At 47.9% G+C, this 24,673-nt stretch overlaps 1 protein-coding gene across 3 annotated transcripts in view; it reads left to right on the top strand.

Moving 5' to 3' along the window:
* ATL2 (atlastin GTPase 2) overlaps window positions 1-24,673 on the top strand; it is a 614,707-nt gene that overhangs the window by 117,918 nt on the left and 472,116 nt on the right. For all 3 annotated transcript variants that reach the window (XM_078649021.1, XM_078649023.1, XM_078649022.1), the window contains exon 2: window positions 20,000-20,247. In XM_078649021.1, coding sequence (XP_078505147.1) covers window positions 20,000-20,247 — 248 coding nt within the window. The remainder of the gene's footprint in view (window positions 1-19,999; window positions 20,248-24,673) is intronic.

Here is a 24,673-nt window from a genome sequence, read left to right on the forward strand (position 1 = left end):
TGCCATGGTGGCTGATGAATCTCGTTTGGGTAAGTGGCAGACCCCTCTCCCTTCCTCACCCAGAGCGGACTTTAGTGACAGATGCATGTGGGAGAGGTGGAAATCAGAGGACTATGGTCTCCAGCGGAGTCTCCGCTACATATCAACCTGTGGAGATGAGAGCGAATCGCCTGGCATTGAAAGCCTTTCTTTTATCAAGGGAAGGCTGGATCAAGTGTTCACGGACTGTAGTGTAGTTCCAATAGTACCCTTTCATGCAGGACCTACTCTATTTTCGGATAACATATACTGTGGGCTTGGTGGTAAAGTGACTATGTACACCCCCCACCGAAAATTTCAGCCTATGTTTTCGCATTAGCTAGCCGCGGTGCCACTAGAATCTCCTGTTATCAGAGAGATTCGTTTTTAGCAACCTTGGAACATAATAACCTCAGACTTGGGGAAACAAGATACTGCTTTTCACCCAGTCACTCATGCATGCTTGTTTTGCTCGGAGAGATACATAGAAGAAGCAGTAGAGCGTGTTTACAATAAGAATGTATTATAACAGTGTTCTTCTCATGTAAAATAAGTGCGCTGCTACAACTGTAATACAGTAGCAGAGATATAGAACCATCAGTACAGTGAATAAAAAGGAATAGTTCTAGCATTTTGTAATAGTCATGAACACGTACATGAATATGAAATGCATTTATAAAATAAAGTGCGTACTCCTAAGATGCCTGACTACATGTACTTAAGTGTACCTAGCCTGTGAGTAGGTGCTATAGATCCTGACCCTAAGAGCCAAGAATCCCTCTAGGATTTAGTCGAACCCCATTACTGAATAGTGAGAGTGTGGGACTTCGTCCTGGACTTGAGCTGGATACCCCGCAAGGGATCGTCAGACCCTTTCAGTTGGAGCGATGGCATGCGGGAGCCGCAGCGTCCCACGTCAGTGCCCGGGCCTTGAAGTCTTGGTTCCCTTCTGCCTTCTGATAGCAAGAGGTGCTGTATTTATACAGTCTATGTACGTGTGTTACACTTCAGTATGAGGATGACGTTGGGGATTAAACCTTGTGCGTCGATGGAATAAGTGAAGTGTACCTCCTGGAGAGTGTACTAGTCAATTATTCATATGTGCTAAGAATGACTTTTTAGCAATATCTATCAGGCAGCACCCACCCTCGTCATAGAACTAGGTGAACGGTTTAGTCCATAAAAGGCTGCAGACCTTATATGGCGTGATGTCCTTGAAAGGCATTCTGTCCTTATTTGAAGTTATGTCCTTATAATGTGTTCTTCCTCAGCCCATAGCCTAATCTTGTTAAACAGGATTCTCCAGAGGATTTTCAAGGTATTATCAATCAGGGAGATTGGTCTGTAACAGCTTGGTTTGGACCTGTCCCCTTTTTTAAAAATTGGAACAATAATGCTGGTGGACCAATAGCTAGGAATCGTGGCATTAGATAAATTCTTAAAAACATTTAGTAAAAGGGGCGCCCAAAACGTCGGTTTGTGTTTGATGAGATCAATAGGGAGCACGTCGGGGCTAGGAGCTTTGTTGCCCAAACTTTGATTAATGGCATACTCTACTTCTGTCGGGGATATCTGAATCTTAGAAGCAGTTTGATGGTTATATAGATACTTATTTTGCAATGGGGCTAAATAAATCCTGGAAAAGTGGGTTTCCATTGCTTCTCTTGCTATATTACAGCTTATGGGCGTTAATGTATGGCCCATAGACCTAATTTCTTTAACTGCTGCCCAGAAGCCATTCCCAGGCAGCACATGCAAGATTATCCCAATGCTCTTTTATGATCTCGTCTTTCCGTAGGGTAATTGTAGTCTTATATTGTTGCGTCAAAGATTTAATCAGTGCCAGGTCTGTCGGGCTCTTTATGAGGGCTTTACGGAGCTTTTTATTTGCTAGAGAGCACTCACTATTGAACCATCTCTGCCCAAGGTGGGATTCCACCATAGGCCTAGATATCATTAATTTGATACCCCCATAGTTTATTAAAAGCATTGATTACCTCCGGGTTATGAGCAATTGGAGACAAACAGTTGTCGATAAGTTGCGGGTGTTCTCTCACCATTCTAAGAAATAGGTCATTGTTGTCAACGCCATCTTAGATTATCAGTAAGAGATAGTAGATAGCTTGCCCCACGCTCTTCAACAAATTTTGGTCTCAGGGCAATTCTTAATGTTGGTGTAATGGGATTGTGGTCACCATGGGCAGTTGGTATGACCTTGGCTTTTAACAGGCAGTCTTCTAAGATGGGTGATATGAAAACATAATCAATAATGGAAGCGCTGCACGGCCTCTATATGTTGGCACAGCTTACTTATCCTTATTGGGTACCGCCGCAATTTCCATGACGTTAGTTGGGTTATTATTGGACAAATTATCCAATAATTCTATCCCCCTATTACATGGAGGCACGTTAATGGAGGAGTCCGTGTCCAGTATATTTCCTCTGGAAATCCTGGCTTTAAAGTCACCGCCCAAGCAAATACAAGCTAGTTTATTATAAACAATCTGACTTTGTAGGATAGCAATAAAGTTAAACAAAGTGATCAAATTCACATTCGATGAGGTAAAGTCATTATTATAAAAATTAATGAAACAGATGGAAGCCTCTGTGTGTAAATCAAAGCTTGGAATTTGTCATTATTAGTAGCAAGAGCCTTTATGCTACCTCCTGCGTTAATGTTGACCCAAATTGAAAGACCACCAGACGGGCGGCCGACCTTGGGAATAGGGACAACAATGTTGAAACAATCCAACCCTTCTGAATATAAATTCTGTGTGACCCAAGTTTCCTGTAACATCAGGATGTAATATTTTTGCACTATCTTTATCCAGTCTGGTGCGTTTATTTTGGATGCCAAACAGGCGACATTCCAACTTGATATATTTAAATTTAGATATGAATTTGGCTCAATGGCAGGGATAGCTGGATGGGTCTCTAAAGTGTGATAAACTGAGGACACAAGCATATTCGATATGAAGGTGGGCTCATAGAGTGTCAAGAGAGGGAGCCAGTCAGTCCTGATTGTTTAGATCAGACATTGGGGAGAACCTATTGTGCGTGTTTAAGATGAAAGAATCCTTGGCTTTTGACCCTGGAAATGGCTTATGAAAATAGCCTAGCGGCAAAGACCAAATGTTGGTTGTTTGGCAGTATTTGACTCCTGTGGCGTCAGCAAAAATCTTACCGATGTATTTTGGAAATGAATTACCATGCAGTCTCCCTCAATATTCATTGTGGATGAGCCAACCCACCCAACCCTGCATACCATAATGATGTCACTGATGTGTGCCGCCCAAACCCCCCCAGTGTTTTACGAGCCAATCCACACTTTTGTTTCGCAGTTGTACCCATGTCTCGTCCTGGTTTTTTCTAAGAGGCGGTACCCCCGCTAGGATCAAAACGTAAGTGATGCTGCCTGGGGTTAACTTAGTACGTCCCTACTGGCCAATGGAGTTTCCATACTCATAGGGCCTGGAACACCCTCTCATTGTATCCCCCTCCTAAATTGACTCTTTCTGGGACATTCAATGACACAGGGCTAGAGGCTGATGGCATGTGTGCAGTTATCCTTAATGGTAGTGTATTCTAATAGGAAACATTCCTTAACTTTACTGCAGTTATCACAGTTACTGGTGGATGGAATAAGTATTGGTACTTGCGGCTGTGAATTAGGAATAAACGCCTCACTGGTTGACAAATTAGAATTCACCCCATAGACGGTGACAGTCTTGGCGGTTTTGACTGTGTACTTATTCTGTAAGTCAAGGTGTCCAAGCGCTCTAAACGTTTCCACAATGTGGTGAAATTTTTATCAATTAAATCTTTAAAACGCTCACCTACAGTGTCCACAATAATGTCAATAAAGGTATCGCCAGATTTGCTGCAAGTGGGAGGGTGATTACATAGTTGGTCTGAGTAAAAATAGTTCTGCTTGATGCCTTAGTCGAGACAGGCTCGATGGTAGACTCAACAATGTCCGCCTTTAAGGGTAGTGGAGGACCCTGTATGCACGAGCTCAGGGCAGTGCGGGATAAATTAACACAAGGGTGTTGTTTCCTTTTCTTTTTCTTTTTTTATTTTTTAAAACCGTTTTATTTGCATTTTTAACAAACCTTTACAGTGCAGTCATATCGTATAAGCGTACACAGTTGCTTCCCCCATTCCCGCCATCCCCCCAGTCATCACCCATTTCGAAGCATACATGTCACATATATACCGGACCCCACGACAGTCCCCCCGCAATATTCATCTACAAAGGTCTACTTCTTTAAACCTCTCAGTTCTCCAGTACGTAATCGACGTAGTGTCTCAGGGTAGACCAGCTTCCAACCCGTGATAACTGCTCCATTTCCCCCACACTTTCCGAAATTTCCTGGGGCACCCCCTTGCCTTGTAAGTAACTCTTTCAGACGCCATATACATATCTAGCCCTCTCCTCCAGTCTTCCATACGTGGTGACTCCGGCGCCCCCCAGTATTTCGCTATGTCTCTCTTGGCCACAACTAAGGCCAATACCAGGAAGGTCAGCTGGGGGCGTGGGAGATCCACATCAATTGTCATGCCCAATAGAGCCAGCTTGGGGTCCACCTGTAATTGGCTCTCCAGGACTGCGGACAACTCCGTAAAGACATCTGACCAGTACCCCTGTATTGTAGAGCATGACCATAAAACATGAAAGAAGTCCCCCCTGGGATCTTGACATCGTAGGCACTTAGCATCTTCTATCTTTCCCGTTTTCTGGAGCCTCACCCTATCAAAGTAGGTTCTATGCAATATGTTAAATTGTATAAGGCGGAGACGAGATTTGAGTGCCACCTCTCTGGTATGCGTCAACACCAACTCCCAATCAATGTCCTCCATGACTCCCACGTCCGCCTCCCATTGTCGTCTAAGTTTGGCCAGGTCCCCTAACATGTTGTTCGTGAGTGTCTTGTAGGTTAGAGAGACCGCCTTCTGTTGGATGTGTTCCTGTAGGAGCCTGCCTTCAAGCGGGGCGAATTCGGCTAGGTCTGTAGTGTCGACATTTTGGGCCCCCCATGCGTGTTTCAATCTGGTGTACTTGTAACCCTGAGTGGGGTGCAGACCAAATTCCAATGTCAAGGCCTCGAACGACTTCAGTTGCCCTTTAGTGATTATGTCTCCCAGTGTAGAGATCCCTATGTCGTCCCAGCCCCTATAACCCGTCAGTTTGTGCAGCTCCGCCAACCACGCGCAGTGCCAGATTGGAGTTTGTCTCGATGGCTTCCTATCCCAGCCCATACGTTTCGTGGATGCCCTCCAGGCGAGTAATGTAATTTCAGTTGCCGGCAGAAGACGCCCCTGCCTACTCCCCCCATATAAATAGGAAAGAATATGGCTGGGTGCGAGTTTGTGGCGCTCAAGCGCGTACGAGGGATGATCTGCCTGGGCGTGTAGCCATTCGTTTATCGGGATCAGGTGTTCCGCCCAATAGTATGCCTCCAGATTCGGGAGTGAAATCCCCCCATTATATTGATGCCTCTGTAGGGTAGTCAGTGCCACCCTGGGTTGTTTACCCAGCCACACAAATGCCCGCAAGTCCGCATGTATCCTGGGAAGGGCCTTTGGGGGGAGGGGATAGTATTCCTTTTGGAGGGCATATAAGTATTTTGGGAGTAATCATCTTGTACATTGCTGCCCGGCCTAGAAGAGGGAGAGGGAGGAGCCTCCAGCGGTCCATGTCAGCTACTGAATGCACCATAATGCGCTCAATGTTACGGGTGTATGACGCATGCCTGTCCAAGGTGAGATACACCCCTAGATATTGGAAACCCTCTGTGGTGGTGAGCAGCCTATCCGGAAGATTTGACCAGGCATCCCTCCCCACAGGGTCGTAGAGGATCGACTTATGCCAGTTTATTCGATACCCGGCACGGTCACCGTAGCCTTCCAATTCAAAAAATAACTGCGGGATCGACGATTCCGGCACGGTGACATACAAAAGTACGTTGTCCGCATAGAGCGAGATTTTTTCCTCGTATGCGTCCCCGTCAGTCCGCTGAAACCCTCTGATGGCTGGATTTTGGCGTATCTTGGCAGCTAGGACCTCTATCGTTAAGGCGAACAAGAGTGGAGAGAGGGGGCACCCCTGCCTGGTCCCCCTTCTTATTTGGAATTCTCGCGACATGACCCCGTTGACTCTCACCCTGGCCCTTGGTTCGGTATATAGCAGTTTCACCCACTCCTGAAACTTCGGTCCGAATTTTTGCAAGACTCCCTCCAGAAACGGCCAATGCACTGCGTCGAAAGCCTTTTCCGCATCGAGGGACAGGAACCAGTGTGGGTCCTCCCTGTCCCGGACTTCCTGCAGCCAGTTATGGGTGCGCCTGAGGTTTAGTCTGGTGGCCCTATCAGGTATAAATCCCGTCTGATCAAGGTGCATCAACTGCGATATCACTGAACGCAGTCGCATTGCCAAAATAGTGGCCAGCAACTTCGTTTCCGTGTTCAATAATGATATCGGACGATCTGATTCGCAGTGCTCTTTAGGTTTGCCCTCCTTATGGATGGGGACAATGGTAGCTAGCGTCAGGTCAGGGGGGAGTCTCCCGTCCTTCAGGGCACCCTCGTATAGGCCCTTCAGGTGTGGCGCAATGAGATCGGCTGTACGCCTAAAGAACTCGGCTGGGAAACCATTAGGCCCAGGCGTTTTCCCTGGCCGCAGCTTGGCCAGAGCTTCAGAGATATCGTCAAGGGTGATACCAGAGTCTAGCATTTTCGCGTCGTCAACGGACAGAGTCGGGAGATATATTTGGTCCATGTAGTGCATTGACTCCTCCCGCGACCCCAAGGGCCTAGCCTCATAAAAGTGTTCATAATGATCTGCAAACGATTCAGCTATATGGATGTATATGATGAGTGAAGCATATTCCCCTGCGGGTCTGCAATCTGCTCCACCCATCTCTCTGCGCGTTCCTTACTGCTAAGCCATGCTAGGAGCTTCCCTGACTTATCCCCCACATCATACAGGCGGTGCAGGGTGGCTAGCGCTTGGGTTTTCGCCTCTCCTGTTACTAGTTCTCTATACTGTGCCTGTAAGTCCGTAAGTCTCCGATGTGCCACCGAGTCCCTCGAGTTCTGGCACTCACTATCCAAAATCAGTATATCCTGTTCTATGGTGGCAGTTTCCGAGTGGAGCTTTTTGCGTTCCTCCGCTAATCTATGTTTTACCCTGTCTCTCATGACAGTCTTTAAAGCCTCCCAAAAGATCACTTTCGAGGACACCGAGCCCTCATTTTCAGCAACATATACTTTGATGTCTGCCCTAATTCCCCGCACAACGTTCGGGTTCTGCAGATCCCAAGCCGTCAAGTGAAGTTGGCGCCTATCCCCCCGTCGTCTCGCCCTCTGGCTAATCATCAGCGGTGAGTGGTCAGATAGTCCTCTAGCTTTATATTCTGTCACGTCCTGCATGGTCAGGTGCTGCCGGGCCACAAAGACATAGTCCAATCTCGAGAAGGCTCGGTGGGCACCCGAGAAGTAAGAGTAAACCCTCTCCCCCAAGTGTAACCATCTCCAGGCGTCTGTGAGGCCCAGACTGGTAGCCCATTGGGACAATGGAGTTTGAGACCCTGCCCTCTGTGTCGTGCCCGTCCTATCCAGTGTGATGTCCATGACGTCATTAAAGTCCCCCCCTACAATCTGAATGGTATCGGCTGTTTCCATCAGAATATCTGCCACCGCCTTTAATGTGGGTGCTTGAAGCTTCGGTGGTGCGTAAACAAACTATAGTGTAAGCACGTCTATTCCACATCCCCTTGATGGCCACATATGTTCCCTGGGGGTCCGCCCACGTCTGAGTTATGAGGAATGGGGTGGTCTTTTTCAAAATAATGGCAACTCCCCTAGAATCAGACGTGTATCCTGCGTGTGCTAGTAGCCTAAAACGTCCTCTAGTTAGGAAGCCACATTTAGTGCCTTTGAGGTGAGTTTCCTGTAGTAGCGTGATATCAGGGCCTAGACGCTTCAAATACGAGTTGACCAGGCCTCTCTTAATCTTGCTTCCCAGGCCATTTACATTCCAGGACAGAATGCTAACCCCTCCCTGTCCCCCTCTGGTCGTGTCGTGGTCATCTGACATGGCTTGGGCTGCGTAAAGCTAGGCGGGTGACTCCTGGGTAGGTGGCGTCCCAGGAAGCCGTGTGGAGTGTCGCGACATGTTCATGTGCTAACCTTTTGATGTGGCGATGACTTTCGGTGCGGAAGCGCTGCATAGGACACCAAACTACTTGACTGCAAATAACCAACTCGACCCCCCTCCCCCCCAACCAGGACCCCCCCTACAAAAAACTGATTCAACTGCCCTTCCACCCCCTCCCCACCTTTCCCCCCCATCCAGCCCATCCAGGTAACCATTAACAACTAGGACTTTCAGGCGGTAAAGGTCTGTCGCCCACCCACTAGACCCCAAATCAACCTATCCCCAGGGTACAAACGTGAGGTCCACTGGGGCTGCTGTCTCTGAGGGTGTGCTATGCTCCGAGTCTCGTCGTGTCTGGAGTGAACCAGGCCATAGGTCCCATAGCAGCAACCCTTAAACAACAATCAGAGTCAATGGAAAGAAATGGAAAGAAATATAGTTATAACTTGCGCGGTACCAGCAGCGCCGTGCTGCTGATACGGATGTTGGCCCCAAACCTCTTCACGAGTGTGAGTCTTGCGTATCAATGTCCTGTTCTTCCGTTCCTCCGGTTGCTCCCTGCTCCATCTCACGGATCATTTCCTCCAGCGGATGCATCGAGCGGTCCGTTGATTCATCCATGTCCGACAGAGGTTCATTATCCAGTCCTCCCGTATCTGTTGCATGCGGGTGGGCTTGTCCTCCGATTCGTGTCTCCTGATTCTCAGTGGCAGCGGAAGAAGCGTCGCGGTCTTCTCTCCCCCGGCCAGCCGTACGAGGGTTCGGATAGGGTGACTGGTGTGAGCCTCGCCGCATTCTTGGGATTTGAGATCTTTGAGGTTTAGGTGAGTTCCTCCGAAAGTTAGCTCCGTTCGAATCCTGCGGCCCTCCTCCTCAGCCTCCCGCAGCAGGGGTCTCTCTTCCAGCCACTGCCAGGCCTCTTCCGGACGGCTGAAGAAATGCGACTTGCCTTTGAACAACACTTTCAGCTTCGCTGGGAAGAGCAGCATATACGAGATATGGAGATCCCGGAGTTTCGCCTTGACCGAGTCATATGACCGTCTCTGCTTTTGGACATCCTGGCTGTAGTCAGGGAAAATCATAATGTTCGTGTTCTCGTATTTAAGTTCACCTGCCCTTCTGGCTTCACGGAGGATAAGGTCTCTATCGGCATATTTCAGAAAGCGCGCGATGATCGGCCGTGCCCTCGCCCCCTCCGGTGGTTTCGCTAGAAGCGCCCTCTGCGCTCTTTCTATGATGAAACAGTTAGAAAACTGGGCCCGCGGGAACGTGGTACGCAGCCAGCCCTGAAGGAAGGCCGCCGTGTCCGTCTGCTCAATGCCCTCCCTAAAGCCTACGAAGCGGAGGTTGTTCTGTCGTGCCCTGTTTTCGGCGTCATCCACTTTCCACTGCCGCTGCCTGTGGGACGCCTGCAATTCCGCCATTTCTTTGCGGAGGGTTGAGACAGAGTCTTCCGTTTCACTGATTCTGGATTCCGCTGTAGTCACCCTCTCAGTGAGGTTTCGAAAGTCTTGGCGCAATAACAGAACCTCGGAGCCCACTTCGCCTATCTTGTTCTCAAGCGCTGCTCTGGAGTCTTTGATATCGATTCTGGAGGCCTGAATCGCCTCCAGGAGCATGGCCATGTCTGCGTTTCCGGGGGATTCTGGGGCATCTCCCTTTGCGTCCTCGTCGTGGTATAATTTTCAATGGACTCCTGCCTGGCTGCCCGTGCGGGTGGGTCCCTTTTCCCCATATCGCCCCTCTTGTCAAGTACAATGTTCCAGGGGGTATGTGGCTCACTGGAGTGGGGTCAGGCCTGGAGTATCCCGTATGGTGTGCCCGTCTTCTGCCCAGTGTTATTAGCAGGGCGCCTCCGGACAGTGCAGCTGGGTGAGATCAGGGAGCAGGTCCCGGGCAGCTGGGACGGGTTCTCTGCGGCAGCCTCACTCTCAGGCAGTATGTACGCACCCGGAAAGCACCAACAGTCACGGCCCAAGGGACCCCCGGGCGTTCAAAGTTTGACTCCAAGGTGGGTTCTTACAGTGTCTCTGGGCTCAGGGTAGTCCCGGAAGCAGGGGGCTGCTGTGTGTTCAGGCCTGACTCGCCGTCCCGTACGGACGAGACCTCTGCAGTGCTCCAGTCCGATCCACCGTCTGCCACCACGGGGATGGGGGGGGGAGGGGAGCGCCGCACTCCGCAGCCCCACCGACGCCTCTGCCGGGTCCGAGCTCCCCGTCCCGGGGCAAAGGCCTCCGGGGGTTCCCTCCAGCCGGTGCGGGGGCCGGGCTTCAGCGCCTCCCAGTCAGGCACTCACCGGATGCGAAGGCGCAGAGCAGGCGTCCGTTTCCTCCCTCGCCAGGTCCGCCTGCCTTCCGACTGTTTGTCGAGGGGCCCCTCGAGCCGACGCTTCGCGTCCCTGGGTGGATCAGGGCTGGGCTGTTTGTTTTCCCCCAGGCGCCATCTTGCTTCGGCAGCGCCGCTACGTCCGTCGCCTCTTCTCTGGCAATTGCCGGGCTCTGTCCGGCAGGATATTTAAAATTACTGCAGCCGGTGCACCTGCGGTTCTTCAGGCTAATGGTTCCGGGTTTTTCAAGGAGGTTTGGGGCAGAAATAATAGTCGGATATTAGCAGCGGGCCGGCAGCCGAGCCGAGACGCGTCTCACTCCCTCATGTCGCTGGCCACGCCCCTCGGTGTTTCCTTTTTGAACAAGTAGGTTTGGCCATCTTCCTTTTGCGTTTGGCCCCGGGGACTACAGAAGTTGTAGTAGATCCAAATTTACTGGGTAAGTAACACTACTTTCTCCAACACAAGATGCGTTGGGTAAGTCCCCATTATTACGGCTAAGTCCTGAGGTGGTTGAAGGCAGTATGGTGCTCAAAGCAATGGGCTGCACATTGGAAGTCAATAGGGAAGCAACTGAGTCAATTGGAGCCGCCCCGGACATAAGACCAGACACTGTTGTCACAATTCCCAGAGACCAACGCCTTTCCGTTAATTCAATCTCATTGGCGACTATGTATGCTGCCCTTTCCAACATACTGTCTATACTTGTTGTGGGACGGGGGTAAAGCATCCTGGTACGTTTCCCCATGATGGATCATATGATGGAGATTACAACTTTAACATGATGTAACACTCCCCTTAATAGGTTGTGATAGATTGTAAGTGAAAGAAGGGCAGCCCAGCCAAGCCTCATCCCAACACGGACAGGCGCAGACTGGCCCGCCCTAGGCCTGTGCTTCGCCCACATGCGTTCCGCGCTGTGGGAGCCCATGATGGAATTCGTAAGCGCCTCCTGGCGCAGCTGGTCCGGTTACGTCAGCGACAAGTGCTGAGCCTCTAGGGAGCCTGAGAGGCGTTTTCCTCCTCCTCCTCCCCTCCCCGGTATCTTGTTAGCTCTCCTGGCCCCCAAGCGAGATGCAACCGGCAGCAAGGGAGCAAAAAGTCAAAAAGGGCTATTTAAATGCTATGTTAAAAAGAAAACCTAACATCCTACAGCTTAGTCATATAGCTCACTTTGCGAAATCCTCTAACTGCAGTGAGGGAAAGAAAAGTAAGCCCCATTTTCCAGAACAAGATAAGCAGCAATTACTAAAAAAACAAATGGAATTTCACCTCTGTCCTCGAATAGACAACAAATCTGACAAGATAAAAAGATTTAAAGGCATCTTAATTGCTCATTCACTTTGTGAATGACAAGAACACTGGTCCCTTTCCATGTCAAGTTCACTCCCCAGGGCAGACTTGTAGGTCCTAAAAATAGCTAGACCTGATAAAATGTGAGTCACCGTAGTGAGTGGGCAAGTAGATGTTTCCAGGATTGCAAGAGGTACCCTGTAGAGAGAGAAGTGTGTTTGGTCCAATCCATTGTCTAAGGCAGTATTAAATTCACCTCCTAAGATCTAGTTGTGATCTGCCCATGGGGCAAGGGAAGCAAAGAGGGAGTCCCAGTAATGTCTAATCCATATTTGGAGCCGGCCGTAGCGCTCTCTGGCAATGTCGGAGGTGCATGGGCATGGTGTAAGGATGTTGACTCTACCGGGATGGATGCCATCCACAGTGGTAGGGAGAGACTTTATCTGCCTAGTTCTTACAGAGAACCCATTCTTCCCCGTCTGTGAACAGTTTTCTCTTAATCTGGTAACAATTGTAGTGTTTTAGTGTTTATACACTGGCCCGTCCGCATTCTGCTGCTGTTCTGCACTTCTGGTGTGGAAATATCCTAAAAAAAAGATTGATTTCAGTGCACTGGGGTAGCGCCTGTATAGGCACTGCACACCACTGACGCGGAGCCGAAAGATGCCACCTACTGGCGCACGGAGGAGATTCTCAAATTTCTGCATCGAGTCTGGCACCTGGGGAATATTTTAAGATAATGAATCTGCGGCGGTACCGCATAAGGCGTGAACTTTTTTTTTTTTTTCTTCAAATAGATTTTTATTGACATTTAATTGTTGATTCAAATAGGTTACATCTTAGACCAGTTTGCCTGTCTCATCTTAACTGGTCATTGTGGGAGAAAGGATATTATGCAAACATTTGACATCAGTTGTTGAGCATGTTATCATACATTTGTGTATTACACATTCACAAATAACATTGCTTCCCATAATCATTTTCAGTTTGGTATCTCTGCCTATCAGCGATTACCCAACTTGAACATGAGCTTATGTTGTATTAAGAGTCCTATGCGACTTGGCGTCAATGCCAAGGGAGCAGGGAACCCAGTAGTAAATAAAAAAGAAAGGAAAGAGGAGTTAACAAAAAAAGAGGCAATACTACAAATGTGGCTCGGGTGGGTGGGTGTTTGGGTTGCATGTAGTAGGATGTCTTTTACAGTGTTTGTCTGGCTGTCAACAATACATTTTGTGTTTGTGGCATCTATTCAGATGGTTTTTATGTTCATTTGTGGGGAATGTGATTTGGCATACTCTGTGTGCCATGTCACACTAGGTGTGTGCCTGCAAGGTGTGGGGTACAGCAGGTCGACTCTGTCATCTAATCTCTTATTTCAATTCGTCTGGCTCCCTATCATTCCTACCTCCTGTGCCATCCCCTCTGTCTTCCCTCTCCTGATCATCCAAGGCACTTTGTTCCAGATCTATATCCCCTCCTTGGTGCTTCCAGCTCTCTAGTATTTCTGTTGATCACTCTGGTATAGGGTGCCTCCCGACTCCCCTAGAGTCTTCTCGACGGAGTGCTCGTTCCTCGGCCCTAGCCCAGGTCGTGACATCTTTTACCCTTGTTTAAAATACTGGTCCAGTTCCCAATTTCCATGCCAATGCTATTCTCCATTTGGCCAATGCGAGTCAGCCCCGTTATGTTAATCACATCTTGAGATTTCTATTATGATGAACCGGTGTGGGGTTTATTACTTGATATGTATAATAGTTACAACACATCCGCTTTCTTCTGTTGGCGAATGTTTAATCAGTAAATTAGAATTTCTGATGTTATATGCTTGGACTTACAAGTAATCTTGTTTACTTGGCGTTGTGTACAGACATCCTCTTTTTGCCATTTTCTCGAACTTGAGCTGAGGTCCTTTAACCCCTCCGCTGCGCCGAACGTTCCGCGCTGGTGCGGAATGTTCTATTGCGCGGGCGGGGCCGGAACGTTCAGCAGACGTGCACTGCACTACCGAGGTAGAGCACGCTACGTCCGCTGAACGTGCCCCGCACGGAAGGGGTTAATGTCTTTCTCTGCTCATGGCAGGCTATATAATTCAGAAACGCTCAAGCCTATTGCAATTGTTTAACCAATCTAGGGACCTAGGGGTTGAGGGTACGGCCCTTGCCTTGCTCTCCTCCTTTTTGGAGGAACGGGAACAAAATTTGGTTTGGGACGGACTGAAGTCTAAAACTTTCCATCTTCCATGTGGGGTTCCCCAGGGATCCCCTACACTGTTTAATATTTGTCACCCCACTGGCTAGGCTCATCAGAAGGTATGGCTTCGCTTTGGTATCTTATGCTGAGGACTCGCAACTTGTTATTTCCATCTGCAAGCAGCCGGAGGTCAAAGCTGTTAAATTTCACGCTTGTCTTTCCGAAATCATTACCTGGATGAATCAGAACTGTTTGCAGATTAATACAGACAAAACAGAGGTGATAGAATTTGGAGGGGGACACCCCGTGTGGAACAACTCTTGGTGGCCACCTGAAGCTCGGAAGTGTCCCTCTCCCGTCTCTAAGGGCAGGAACCTTGGGGCCCTCTTCGATGACCAGCTGAATTTCTCTGCCCAGGTCAACAGTCTGACTTCATCCTGTTTCTTTCTCTTAAAAACGTTAAAGATTTTCCCATTTATTTCTCGTGAGCTACAAAAGACAGTAATCGTGAGTCTTTTCCTGTCTAAACTAGATTGTAATGCCCTTTTTATGGGCATAGACAAAACACAGATGGGTAAGATCCAGTCTCTTCAGAGTGCAGCAGGAAGGCTGCTTCTGAATATTCCCAGGGGTTGTTCAACTTCAGCAGGTATTAAATCGCTGCATTGGCTTCCGGTGCAGCAGCGTGTGGATTTCAAGGCATTATGCTTGGTTCACAAGCGTTTTATGGAGGCGCCGCCGATGAGGTTTACAAATTATTTACGCCCTATACTCCCTCACGCACCCTAAGATCCACTAACATGGGTCTACTTAAGACGGTTAAGATTAGGCGGGCGAGGTGGGGAGGTAGGACACTATCCAATGGGGCAGCGCACTTAGGAATAGATTACCTATGGCTATGAGATTTCAAGCCGACCAAGTTGTTTAGGAAAGACTTGAAGTTTCTCTTTTCTGCCATCTAATCTGTTTGACGATGTAGTTGCTGGATCTTTTACATACCTCAGCGCCAAGACGCCACGTCAATCAAGCGCTTTACAAACCTTTATCCTATCCTATCCTATGACCGCACCTTAACCCCTTTGCCGCGGCCGCAATTTTGCGGCAGTGAGGCACTTCCGCAAAATGGGCAGGGCCGCGTCGGCCGTTGGCAGCACTAGCGAGGTAGTGCTGTCGTCGGCCGGCTGCAGCACACAAGGGGTTAATCACCTAAGCTCTTATTTGCAAGATTGGCTTGGAGAAAATAGGGTGCTTTTAAGCTTTTTGCACTCTTATTTTTGTGCGTAGCAACAAAGAGGAAAAAATGTTTGTGTAGTTATATCGCAGCCGTTCCTAATTCCTTTTATACTTGGTACTGTGCCAGTTGTTTTTGGTCGAGCCTAGACTGCGCATGCGCTGTCCGGAAAACATGCTGTATTCAATATGTGGGCTTTCATTCCACCCCTCACTGCTGATTGGTTAAGGAGAGCGTCACTCGCAAAAGCATGCTTTTCAATGGATTATTCGCCTTCTATGTCCCATCTTGGGTCTTGCTCCTCCCCCGCAGTATTGGCCTGTTACTGGTATGCTTTCAAAAAAGGGTTTTCCCCATTGTGAATGTTAACTCTTTTAGTTTTGCACTGCCATCCCTTTTATTAATCACTCTGGTGCAGTCTCCACACCACCACCCACCCGCCACTGCTTGTTTTATTTTCTAGTTTGCACTTGGCTTCAGTTTTGCCCATCATTTACTCTCCCTATGCCGTCCACCCACCCCCTCACTCCTTCCACAACACTGCTTGCCCAGTCCCACTCCTCAGAGTTTGCGTTTTATCAATGTACATTAAAACAAGTAGCAAAGTAGGTATCGGAGCACTTTACATGAACACCAGTTGCCTTGAAGGGCTTGTTTTTTGTTTTCGTTTCTCTGCTTTACCCTTCACTTACTCTCCCCGTGTCATACCGCGTGCCCCCTCACCCCTCCCACAACACTCCTTACCTGCCCCCACCACCACCCCTCCAAGTTCGCTGCTTCTTTTAATGTACATTGGTAAAGCGTGAAGTAGAAATCTGAGCGCGTTACATGAACACCAGTTGCTTTACACAAGGGCATATTAATTTTGTACGCACAGGGATAAGCAATACTTTTTTATGTTGTGTGAGGTGGCAGACTTTACGGCTGCGGTGCTTTCTTTCAGCATGGCGGCTGCACCCCTTTCTTTTCTTATGCACAGCACCCTCTTGTTTTAGAGCTTCTACCAGTGCTGGAATTTGGGGTTTGGTTAATAGCAGACCAGCTTCTTCTGATAGGTGGTTTAGCAGTTTTTAGGAGATTAAATGTGGCAGCGTTGGCCTGCGTTATGTTGCACTGTAGTCTGTTTTCTTGCTGATATGTCTTTGCCCCTCTGTAAATGTAAATGTAAATGTCGGAATTTGTAAAGCGCACAGCTACCTCCACCGGAGGTGTCCCGGCGCTGTCCGTATACCGCTTAGGAACCCTTCCTGGCTTTCCTGGGAAATGTCCACTCCTGGGCACCCCTCAGGTGCAGCCAGGCATCCCAGCGCTTTTGGGGCCGTTGTGGAGACTAAGCAAGCTATTGCCCAGAGTTGCAGCGTGGGACCCATGATCAGAACAGGCACTGAGGCGAGAATATCCAGTCAGGGGAATTAATGAGCCGGAGACCCGCCGAGGCGGGAATCGAACCCTGGTCCCTGGCCAGAGCTCTGCATCAAGGTCTGCCTGCTCTAACCATTGAGCCACACTTCTCCACTTCTGTGGTGCTGCACGTTAGGGTTCCACCCTTTCAAAATTAGGGAAACTGATCTACCTTAGGAAACCTGCCCCAGTCCTCGTGCATACCTTCTTACATTCCAGGAATATAGTCTGCTATTTCTCTTAACCGCTCTGACGCGGCGGACGGCGATCGACGCACACGCCCACCGTGACGTCAGTCAGCAGGGGGACGGCCGATTTATGGAAGAGGTTAAGCAGAGTTAAACCAGTTGCAAATTGTAGCTTTTAATTGCCTTTTCCCCACCCTTATGCTACCATAAGTTAGAAACCTATGCAACTGCTTTTTTTTAGAATGTTATTTTTTTTGGTAGAGCATGCTCTCATTTTCTAGATGATCACTTCACTGCAAACAAAAAAGTTAAAAACATTGTCCTTTACAACGCCAATATTTCTAACTTTTGCAAATGCAAGACAGATTGTATTGCAAATGCTTGTTTAATGTTAACTGCTAATTTCAAATTTTTTAAACTGTTTCTTTTGTAAAGAGGAAATAAAATTCCTGCGTAATTAAATATTTAATGGGAGGAGCATTTTGTTGCCCTAAAAAAACAGGCGCCTGCAGGCGTAATGTTTCTCTAGTCCTTGGAATGCCTCTGTAGTCATGGGCTATTGCGCTCTAACGAGAAACTGAGAACATTATCTTTATCTTGATTAGGTCAAGCAGCAGTTCTTGCAGTGTCGACGTTTTGGGTAACTGACATTTGCAGATATCAGTTTTGTGTTTATTTGTGAAGTTCGTCTTATACGTGCCTGCGCATGAATTTTCGAACTGTCTTTGTAGTGTTTCAGTCAATCAATCAATACGTCTTTATTCGATCATGTTAAAAGATCATTAAAGCACATATAAATAAGTCATTAAAATTCTTTCAAATTTCTGTCTTTAAAAAATACAAATATTTCATCACAGTTCTAGGATAATGACGAAAATACATAAGAATTCCATTTCGTGTACATGCTCGATGAGCTTGAATTATTCTTTTTACAGACTCTGTATCCTACAGACTATCCCTTTCCTCTTCCTCATGCAAGCCCACAGGAATGACGCAACTGAATAACAAACCAGAGGGTCAGGGAGTGTTCTTAAAAAATATATAATGCTATCCGACACTGCTTAAAATTAATTTTCATTAGTATTGGTTTAAGGTGGACATTCCTTTCCTTCTCGTATAGGCTGCAAAATAAAAATATATGCAATTCTGTTTGAGGTGATAGGTTGTCACAAGGGCATGCCCTTAAGTTGGCGTGATTTATATATTTTTTCCGGGTAACCTAACATCAGAGGAATCAAGTTGGTGCGAAACCTTAGTAATATAAATCTGTTACATCCTATGTATATTTACTAGATAAGAGAAACCTCCTAGTTAATGGTGGGTTGAGGCCATACACCTGGGCTACATATTGCTCTTTATGGTGTTCATTACGTTTATACTTGGCCATCAACATAAACATTTCACTAACCCTGTGTTTGGGAACCTTCTTGCAAGCTAGGGGATCTTTAAAAAGTTAGTGGAGACCGATCTCCCTTAACGCTGACTCTACATAACTAAGCCACCTAGACCTCTACCATTTGTCTATTGCTAGGCAGCCCCTTAATATTGATTGATTCAGTGGGACTGTCTCTCTCCTCCAGATTGAATGCCAGAGGAGGAGTGGAGCGTATGTAGTCTGAGATATAAGGGAGATCCAGTTCAGAGTGTAAAATCCCATTTGTAAGGAAGGGAGGTAAACCCACTACAGATTTAAAGTATACATTTTCAGTAATTTGTAGTGGTGTCGGTGCGACCATACCTCACATACCCCACACCCCAGCTCGTAGGTTACTGATGCTTTAACTCGTGCCTGATTATATATTTATCGGTATTAGGGGTTTTGCACCCAATTTTCTGGCAAAGCTTTTTATTGCAAAAATACCTGCCTTCATCACCATCTTTCTCCCCTCCACCAGTTTTGTCCACAGCAGATCTTTATCAAAAAGGATGCCCAAGTAGGGAAAGGAATCCACTACCTCAATTTTTCTTCATTTCTGCACCGAAGTGCGGTACCTTTTTCTTTTTTTGTTGCCCCTGCTATTAATACAAAAGATTTAGTTTGGTTCACTTTTAACTGGAGTGAATCCATGAAGGAGACCTATGCGGTTATGAGCCTTTGTAGCCCAATCCCTGTACTAGCGATCAAAACTGCATAGTCTGCGTAAGCCAGTAGTGGTAGCATTTGATCATCAAAAAGGGGAACATCCCTGGTGGCCGCTGTTAATGTCTTTTCTACTCCGTTTGTGTATAGTGAAAAGAGAAAAGGGGCCAATACACAACTCTGCCTTACTCCCTTGGAGATTTTAAAGGAACGTGTACAGTCTCCAGTTTTGGTGTAACGCACTGATGCCGTAGCGTTTGCATATCATTGCCTAAAAGTTTAGTATAGCAGGTTTAACCCCCAACATCTCCATTATGGACCATAGCTTATTATGGGCCATACAGTCGAACGCTGCGCTGAGGTCCATGAAGGCCATGTATAATTTCCCCTCCTTCATTCTGGTATATTTATCTATGATCAGTGCTACATTTAAGCACTGATCCACAGTACCTCTTCCCTGCTGGAAGCCATCCATACTGGGCCTGGATCAAGATCTTATTTTCTGTAGCCCAGTCCTCTAATCGAGAGAGGAGAAGGCGGCCCATTAGCTTTGACGTTGTATCCATCAGGGAAATAGGTCTGTAATTTTTTGGGCTTGCCCTATCCCCTTTTTTTGTATATAGGTACTATAACCCCTGTAGACCATGAAGGGGGGAGCTACCAATACTATACTGTTCAAGACATTAGTTAGTAGTGGAATCCATAAATCTGGATTAGCTTGGAAAAAGTCTATTGGGACTCCATCGGGTCCCAGGGCCTTTCCTGAGCTACATGAGTCCAGCCCCACTTTGACTTCAATAAATGAAAATGATAGGGGCCCTAGAGACCTCTCCTGCGTTGATGCTTGCCAATTTGTTATACCTGGATGTGAAGTAAAAATATTCTCAAAATGAGATAGCCATGCCTCCTCATCGACATGTGTGTCTAATGATGGATCACTATGATTCTTAAAATAAGGTGCATTTACCTGCTTCCAGAACTCAGAACGGTTACTAGATCTGGCTTCATTATCCAGGTTGTCCCATAAGTCCACCCTAATTTCCTTTTCTCTAGATTTTCTTGCTAATTTAAAAGTGTTTCAGTCGTTTTTTTCTATTCTTTTATCTTTTTCCAGATGAGGTGTTTATGGACGACACCGAATGTGACTCCGAACCTGTGGCCTACGAAGCTCCTCGGCCTGTGCAGATAGTTCTGGCGCATGAAGATGACCACGACTTTGAGCTCGATGAGAGGGCATTGGAGCAGATTTTACTACAAGAACATATACGAGATCTCAATGTGGTGGTGGTTTCTGTGGCTGGCGCCTTCCGGAAAGGCAAATCATTTCTGCTGGACTTCATGCTTCGATACATGTACAAACAGGTAAAATGTGACGCAGCCTACTATGGTGCTTAAATTATATTTTATTATAATTTACAAACAGGTGCCGGTGGCCCAGCGTCTAGGCACAGATGCATGGCACGTTTAACGATTGGAGGCTAAAGAAGGTATAGGAAAATGCCTTCATTCTGTAACTTTGCGCTGCAATTGAATTTCATTATGTCTTTGATAGACCATGGCAAAACCCTTGCCCACTCTCCTGTATGTGCCCTAGGTAACACACTTGCTGCTACATTAGAAACTTGGCAGCTTTTAGAACTTTTTTTTTTACAAAATAGCCTAATGAATGCCACATTAACATTCTTCTGTTAGCTTATTTTTGTATTCATTATGGATTTTTGGGATCATAGTCAAGACAACATAGTGAAATAAATATCTGTTGAATTTGTTTCCTCATTTGGAGATGTATGGCATTCGGCATTAACAATTCAAACTCGGAATGTCTTTTGATCAGGCATCCTTTCTCGTTCTCTACTGTTCATATTTATTTTTACTTTCTTCCCTGCCTCGTTCTCCTAATTTTTGGTGCAGACTCAGTGGTGCTTAAAGTAAAAGCCCCCTATTGCTTCTCCACACCATCCCTTTCCCTTGCATTCTCATGGCTCTCCAAAAACCTCTTTTTCTTTGCCCTCTCCAATTCGGACTTCTACGCAGTGGCTTTCTCATTTCTCCTTAATATTTTTCTAAAACCACTCCTTTCCTCTCACTTTGTAAGCTGCCTTTTTTAGTTCTGGCTAAGGCTGTTTTCTAGTGCCTTATGTCTTCTCTTCAAAAAAGTACGGTGAGAAATGCAGATTATGGGCTTTTGGTCTGGCCCGGTGAACCGTTGGTTTTTATGCATTTGTCATTGTTTACCATAGCTTGAATGGGCAGTCCAAGGCCATGACATGTCATAGACTGTAACATTGTCCCTTGGGTATTCCCATTATGTATTGGTGATTAGCCGAAAGAGTCATTTTGTTAGACTTGAGGTTGTGTGTGTTTTTTGATGTATTTACTTTGCTGAAACAGCATTTCAATTGCTCATTCTACAACTTTATTGTTTAGATAATACATGCTTTGTGGATTACTAAGTTTGTTATAAATCAGTGCTGCTAACTAAATCCATTTAGCAAATTACTTAATAGGTTTCTTTATAAAACAGTGGAGTCGCCCAACTATGACAAAACACACATTACATAACAAAAAAGCCAGACTTGCTGACTGTACCAAGGCTTGTTTCTAAATATTGCCCTGTCACAGTAGTCCGTTTTTAGGTCTCGGCCTGTGAAAGACTCCGCACATGCGCAGTCGAGCTGGCAACATTTCATGACCGAGGGATTTTCACTTGCGAGGTTAAGCCCCGCCCCTCTTTTCCATTGGCTGGCATCCTAGACGGTGGCCAGCCATTGGAGAAGAGGTCCTAGTGACGTTCTCCTTTCTCTCTAAGCCCTGTCCTTTTTTAGACTGGCTTACTTGACTTCCTGCTGGCGTAAAAGCTTGCTTTCTTTCTTTATGGGTCCAACAGATGGCCCCATCAAGAAGATAAGGAACCTTTTACGTCCGCGGGAAGTCAGTCTCTCTTCAGTTGATGGAGGAAGGAGGGGTGGTGGATGGGACAGGAGAGCTCCCGCCGGACTTTGTGATCCTTACCCGATCCTGCAACATTCATCACCGCTTTCAGCCTCCAGACGATAGCACAAGTATTGAATCCCGCGTTGTGGATCGGTGGGGGCCCCTGTTGGTGCCAGAAACGACGTGCAGAGGTTATGCCGAGATCGCGGCTGATCGAGCGAGACTGTGGCAAGATGGCGGCCCGTCATCGCACTGGCCTCTGGAGACGCTCCACGCAGCTGAACAGCCGCCGGTTCACAAGAGCGGACTGACCTCCTGAGGCCGATTCCAATGCTTGCAGTGCTACAGCGTAGTGGGGCGCTACTGGGGACCTTCATCTCCTCCCCTCGAGTAGTTCCGAGAGGCCCGGAGGTTGGAGGAGGGGCCGCCCTACCGATACTGCACTGAGTACAACGTGGTGGTCGAAGACACGGGCTATCCCCCTCAGGTGAATTGTTTGCCAGAGTGAACGGTTAAAATTGTAAATGTAAATTGATACTTGTATAGCTCACTACTCACCCGCAAGGGTCTCAAGGCGCTTGTACGAATACCGCTGTGGAACCCATCCTGGCTTTCCCTGTGAGGTATCCACTCCTGGGCACCCCCAAGGTGGAGGCCAGGCATCCTTAGCGTTGTGGGGGCCGTTGTGGAGATTAAGCAAGCTATTGCCCAGAGTTGCAGAGTGGGACTCCATGATTGGAATAGGCACCGAGGCGAGAATTATCAGGTCCGTGGAATTTTGAGCCCAAGAACCGCCGAGGCGGGGAATTGAACCCTGGTCCCGGGCTAGACCTCTCTCTGCATCAGGGTCTGCCGCTCTAACCATTGAGCCACACTTCTCCACGGTTGGGCCCTGCAGCGGTGGTACCGGACTGTGAGGGTGGCAGCACTGGGACTCGAAGGTCACTGTATTAATGCTCGGGAGCGGCTCCACTGCAGGCATGCAGACGACCGCACAGAAGAGCCCATGAGCGGCCAATCCCCCATCCCCCATCCCTCTCATCCCTCCCCCCTCCCCCCTCTGTGCTGTAATTTCCCTGCCGAAGGTCCGTGGTTGAGGCCTGGGCCTGGATCCTTTTGAGCGCAGTCCTGCCTGGCTGTAAATCCCCAGGGGCTGCGGAACTGTGATCCCGAGAGGCCCCTGATCTGACACAGTGATTAAATCTTTCAGGGTATTGGCTTAATGAACCCAATCAAGAAAAAAAAAGGAAAAAATCGATTCCAGCCCTATCGTGGCCACACCAAAGTGCCTCCCTAAACTGCAAAATGTTTCCTCTCATATTCCCCAGACCCTCTTGCCCACAGAAGCACTAGTCTCAGCACTTGCTTGAGACGCCAGAGGCCTCCTGAGCCACAAGGGTAGTTATCCCAAGCAAAGCAGCTTCCCTTCAACTGCAAGAACATTTAAATCTGCCACAAACCCGCTCTGGGTATCAAGTGCAGTCACGTGTGAGTTCGCAGGACATCTGCACCCAAAGACAGCCACCTGAAATCTCAGACCCACAAGAGGTGTTGTCTCAGACCCACAGCATCGTTTATTTAAATAACGGTCACACATTCGCCACAATCTCACTCAAAGGCCAGAAGCAGCAAATTGACTTGCTGCTGACCCCGAACATGTTGTACAAACCTGCGGGAACAATGCTCGGCGCTCCTCTAAGCTCTGTGATGTTATGTTCACTCTTGGCATTGAATTTACCCTTTTTTAGGTATTTATTTTTAAGTCGTGCTTTTACCAACCTCTGCGGAAACACTCGGCACGTTCGCTTTTCTACACCACGCAATTCTGTTTAATCAGTCACCGAGACAGGTATGCTTTGTGCTCATTTCACTTACTCAAATATTTTTGTATAAAAAGTTTTTGCTACGTCCCGTCCTGATAAATAATATATCGACCGACATGCAATGGGTAGAAAATGTGAGTTTCCCCGCTGTCCCGGGGCAGCGCGGGGCTCCCTGCGGCGGAGGACACAGCACATCACCCGGGCTCTGCGGCTCTTGGCGGCTGCCCTCCTTTTGAAGCAGGTACAATTCTGAATAGGGTAGATCAATTGGCGCTTACCATGGCCAGCAGCACACCACCGCCTCCCCGGCCAGTGACCTCAAATATTGGAGTGTTCCACACTTCCTAGTCTAGCTTCCATACATCCCAGTGCGCCTTAATGTCCTGCGCTAGCACCTCTTATTTAATTTGCCAGTTGGGAATGCCCTTTTGTATTACCTTGTAGTTTTCATTTGAACTCGTAGGTGTTGCCTGCTCTCTAGTGCGTGTCATCCTCTCCCACTGTAGGTGTAACGGCCCACCCCTCGGTGCCATGTGCATGCCCCCTACAACCGGGTGTACTGTTGCACCCAAGAGCGCCCGCTCATGCATTTGAGTTTGCTCTCATAAAAGCTCAACGCCCTCTCCTGGGGTCCCTTTCTTCCATGGTGCCCTGCTGCAATGTGTGGCCCTGTGTCTGCATGGCCGCTCTACAAACGTGCTGTGCGGGTCCGGGGGGCTGTACTGTCCACGGCCCCCTCGTTACTCTTCGCTCTTGTGGGTGTCACACGCAGTCCGCTTTTGGAGGAAGGCGTGAATGCTGTGTATATGTCGATTAAGTAACCGGGGTCGGTGCAGCGAACCACAGACTGGTTTGAGGGGTGTGCCATCTCTCATGTCTGTGGCACGGAGTCCCGCTCCCAGGTGCCCGCTCTCGGCCCCCTCTTGATGTGGTGCGGGGGCCTGGTACTTCTGACGGCTGCTGGCAGCCCGGCCACTGGCCATGGTGTTTAAAGCTGCCGCAGCCTGGGATTATGCACATACAGTTAGTTG

Source organism: Lissotriton helveticus, chromosome 6 (assembly GCF_964261635.1).
Source record: "Lissotriton helveticus chromosome 6, aLisHel1.1, whole genome shotgun sequence".
In the NCBI taxonomy this organism is placed as follows: Eukaryota; Metazoa; Chordata; class Amphibia; order Caudata; family Salamandridae; genus Lissotriton; species Lissotriton helveticus.